The following is a 4,706-nucleotide window of genomic DNA, read 5'->3' on the forward strand; positions in this document are numbered from 1 at the left end:
TATACAGATGTGAAATTATTGCTGTCTTTCTTCTTATCTGTTGCCAATTACAAGAAATACCGGAAGTGAGCACACCGTTGAGGTCTTGCTTTCAGTAACTCGAACCAACTGCATTTAATTCTACAAGTGTCATTAGTATCAAGATCACGCTCTCCATGAGTTTATTCCCAGAGGTCTGATCCACAAGCCTTGTTATTTTTTAGTCAGCCAAAATTGTTAAAGTTAAATAATTCAAATTTTCTAAATATTATTACATGTAGCGTAATTTCCGTAGACACAAATAATTATAGTTATTATTTATTTTATTTTAATCTTATGAAATTAAATGTTGCATCCTTTCCTTTAATTGATATTTTCACAAAGATGTATTTGTTTTACCATGATAAGCAGATCATATAATATCTTGAAACAAACTAATTGAAATATTTTCTTTAGGATTTATGTGCATAAATATTTATATGTGTTAGATGCGTAAGGGTCACTCTTGATGGAACTTTCCTTTACTCTTAACAGAAAGCAGGTGTCAGTAGAAAGTGAATTTGCACTGCTATAGTGCACATTTAGCATTAACCACACATTTTTTTTTGTTGTTGTTGCTGAGTAAATATTCCCGCATAACTTTCCGTTTTACCAAAGATTAATTACTTCGATCAATGGCTCTTTTAGGTGAGCTGAGGGTGCACAATAGACTAGAATCCACAGAAGACTTGCATCATAAGATGGAGTACATAATTAAATACCACTTCATCGATAGTTATTCCTTGTTTTGTCAGATTCATGGCAGGAACTTGTTTCTTTTTGTCGTCAGAAGTGGATATGCATGAGCGTCTTGTTCCGGCTATTTTGAACGTCCCAATCCTTTCGAGCAAACTGTCCGATGGTTTAGTACTTCTACATATTGGACTGTAAACCTTTCGTTTAGTTCGGATTCTGAGATACCTGTTACGATAAATAATCGGATCACTGCTCACTGTTCTTATTTAGTGCAAACATATGTAACTTGCAACAATAAGCAAATTAATTGAGCGATGAAGGTTAAATATTTCCTCAAACAACGACAAGAGCACATTCGATTGACACGCTCGCAATGAAAATATGCGGGCAACCCAAACAAAATATACAGCAAAAGTTAGGACAATTATTGGTACACGCTCCCCACTATATCCACCAAAACGGTTACATTTTCAGTAGACTCCTCTTCTACATGAATTTTAAACGCTGTAGGAAAGATTCCAAATCCTAATCTCAAGTTGATGACGATTTCAAGACCATTCTGAAAGAAGAAGGAAGAAATGCTTTGCTTACTGAAAGGTGTGGTGGCTCAGTGGTACAAAGTGGCACAGGAACCCAGAGACGCAAGTGTGAGTATTGGTTGTAGCACATTTTGTTTGTTTGTGAATGTAATTGTTGACAAGCGTTGTAACACGTCTTCATCGTATTGACTTCCCCTTTTCTAAATGCGTTTATCTTCTTCTTATAAGGCGCTACAGCTCTTTATGGGCTTTGGCCTGCTCAATTACATCCTTCCATTCTTCTCTACTCAACACACATTTCTTCCAGTTCTGTGTCTTCAGTTTTCTTATGTCATTTCTGACATCGTCTATCCATCTGGTTTTGGGCCTTCCTTGTGATCTTGTAGCAATAGGTCTCCAATTGTAAATTTGTTTCACAATTCTTTCTTCGGGCATTCTTTCAATATGACCCAAACAGCTCAATCTTTGTGTTTTGATAAATCTTCTTATATTCTTACTCTTTGTTAATGTTTCAAGCTCTTCGTTTGTTTTTATTCGCCATATATTATTAGATTGTCTCGTTGGGCCATATATTTTCCTTAATATCTTTCTTTCAAATATCATTAGTTTTCGAATTATATCTTCTTTCAGCACCCAGGTTTCACAGCCATATGTAACCACAGGTCTTATTATGGATTTATACAGCTTTAATTTTATTGTTCTGGAAACTAGTTTTGATTGGAATATCCTCTTATTAGCATAACATGTTCTATTTCCAGCTGCAATCCTTTCTTTAATTTCTTCTTCGATTTCATTGTTTCCATTTACTATTGACCCGAGATATTTAAATGACTGTACCTGCTCTATGTGCATTGTATCTATATCCTCTTTTTGTTGTTGGCTTTTTCTTCTTGTACATCTCATATACTTTGTCTTTTTTTCGTTCACTATTAGTCCATATTTCATTGCCTGTTGCTTTAGTTTCACTAGTGAGTCCACCATTGATTGCTTAGTTCTTGTAGTAATTACTATATCGTCTGCATATGCACAGATCTGTCTTAATCTTGTTGAAATGTTTCCTCTGATTTCCAACTTCTGAATCATTTCATCCATGACTATGCTAAATAAAGTTGCTGATAATGGGTCTCCTTGTTTTACTCCTCTATTTATTGCAAATTTCTGACTAAAATCATTGTTTCCTTTTACTACTGCTGTAGTGTTTTGTAATGTCAACTTTATTAATCTTATTAGTTTGTTTGGGACATTAATTTTCTTTAGACATGTAGGAATTATATTTCTATTTACTGAGTCAAATGCTTGCATAAAATCTATAAATATGTTATGCAATTCAATATTATATTCATAACATTTTTCATATATTTGTCGCAGTATGAATATATTATCAACTGTAGATCTATTTGGTCTAAATCCCATTTGATATTCACCCAATTTGTTTTCTGTAATTTCAGAGATTCTATTTTGTAGAAGAATTGCAAAGATTTTGTATGCGACATTCAGAAGCATAATTGGTCTGTAGTTATTACACTGCAACCTGTCTCCTTTTTTAAAGATTGGGCAAATGATACCATGTAGCCATTCTTGTGGCATTTCCTCTTTATTCCATATGTTGAGTATCAAATTATAAATTTTATTCCTTATCATATATCCTCCGTGTCTTATCAGTTCTGCTGTGATATTATCTGAACCAGGTGACTTATTCATTTTTAAGGATTTTATGATTTTATTTACCTCCTCATATGTTGGTATTGGAATTTCAGTATCATTTTCCAATTTTTAGGGTATTTCATCTTCAGACGGTAAGTGTTCCCAATTTAATAATTCCTGAAAGTACTCTTTCCAACGGAGTAATACTTTTTCTTTCTCAGATATTACTTCTCCAGATGCATCTTTACATAATGAAGTTGCATGAGTGTAGTTTCTTACATGAGATGTCACAGCCTTAAAAAAATTTCTTGAATCCTTTCTTCTATGGTATTCCTCAATCTCTTTGATTCTATCATTTATCCATTCTTTTTTCTTCTTTCTGCATACATTGTTGGCAATTCTCCTTTTATTCTCATATTCTTCACAATTTGCCCTTGTGTGTCTCTGTAAACATCTTTGTCGTGCAGCATTTTTCTGATTTATTACCATTTTACATTCATTATCCCACCATTCATTCCTTGGTTTACCATCTTGCTTTTGTATTACTTCAGTTGCTGTTTTCAGAATAGCTTCTTTGAGTTGTTTCCAATCTTCATTTATATCTTGGGTATCAATAATGTTTTCCAAATTTTGACTCATTTTTTTCCTATATTGTTTCAGAATTTCTTTACTATGCATATTGCTTTTATTCCATTTTATCTGTTGTCTTGGAATACTTTTTCGTACAGGTATTAATTTCTGTTTGATTACTGCCTTGACCAAAAAATGATCCGAATCACAATTCAGACCCCTCATTGTTTTTACATCCTGCACCATTTCCTTTTTATGTTCGTTTACTAAAACATGGTCAATTTGGTTGGTAGTTTTCCCATCTGGGGACACCCAGGTACCTTTATGTATCTTTTTATGTTCATACTGTGTACTCATTACAGTCATATTATTTGCAATAGCATAGTTACATACTAATTCTCCATTATTATTGGTTATCTCATGCAATGTATGTTTACCTGTTACTTCTTTAAATGCATCCTCTTTTCCTATTTTTGCATTTAAATCTCCCAACAGGACTATCAGGTCATGTCTCGGGGTTTTATCTTGCACTACTTGCAGTTCTTCATAAAACTTATCTTTAATGTCATCATCTTTCTCTTCTGTTGGAGCATACACGTTTATAAATGTCACATTACAGAACCTTCCCTTCACTCTAAGTTTAGATATTCTTTCACTACACGGTTCAAATCCAAGTACATGTTTTACCATTTCTCTCTTTACTAGGAATCCAGTTCCATGCTGACCCGTAGTTTCTTTACAACTGTAATACACAGAGTATTTATCTTTCTTGATTTCTCCTTGTCCTTTCCATCTTATTTCCTGTAATGCGACTATCTGCAACTTTGTTGCTAAGACTTGGTCAGCTATTCCTTGTTTTGTCAGATTCATGGCAGGAACTTGTTTCTTTTTGTCGTCAGAAGTGGATATGCATGAGCGTCTTGTTCCGGCTATTTTGAACGTCCCAATCCTTTCGAGCAAACTGTCCGATGGTTTAGTACTTCTACATATTGGACTGTAAACCTTTCGTTTAGTTCGGATTCTGAGATACCTGTTACGATAAATAATCGGATCACTGCTCACTGTTCTTATTTGGTGCAAACATATGTAACTTGCAACAATAAGCAAATTAATTGAGCGATGAAGGTTAAATAATTCCTCAAACAACGACAAGAGCACATTCGATTGACACGCTCGCAATGAAAATATGCGGGCAACCCAAACAAAATATACAGCAAAAGTTAGGACAATTATTGGTAC

The 4,706-nt window shown here is 34.0% G+C and overlaps 1 protein-coding gene across 1 annotated transcript; it reads right to left on the reverse strand.

The window, feature by feature from the left end:
• Positions 1-1,138: 1,138 nt before the first annotated feature.
• On the reverse strand, positions 1,139-4,337 carry LOC145983788 (protein CFDP2-like). Its single transcript, XM_083116836.1, has 2 exons — positions 3,702-4,337; positions 1,139-1,273 (listed from the first exon to the last, which is right to left on the reverse strand). Exons 1-2 carry the CDS (start codon positions 4,335-4,337, stop codon positions 1,139-1,141), a joined length of 771 nt encoding a protein of 256 aa, XP_082972962.1.
• Positions 4,338-4,706: the final 369 nt, after the last annotated feature.

The sequence above is a fragment of the Lepisma saccharinum genome, chromosome 2, assembly GCF_977018435.1.
Source record: "Lepisma saccharinum chromosome 2, izLepSacc3.1, whole genome shotgun sequence".
Classification (NCBI taxonomy): Eukaryota; Metazoa; Arthropoda; class Insecta; order Zygentoma; family Lepismatidae; genus Lepisma; species Lepisma saccharinum.

Bases quoted from the DNA above. Each gene is read 5' to 3' on its own strand.
- LOC145983788 (XM_083116836.1), bottom strand. From the start codon at position 4,337: ATGAATCTGACAAAACAAGGAATAGCTGACCAAGTCTTAGCAACAAAG. The intron at 1,274-3,701 runs GTAAAAACAATG...TTCTTCTTTCAG, and splicing joins AAAAGGAAATGGTGCAGGAT to AATGGTCTTGAAATCGTCAT.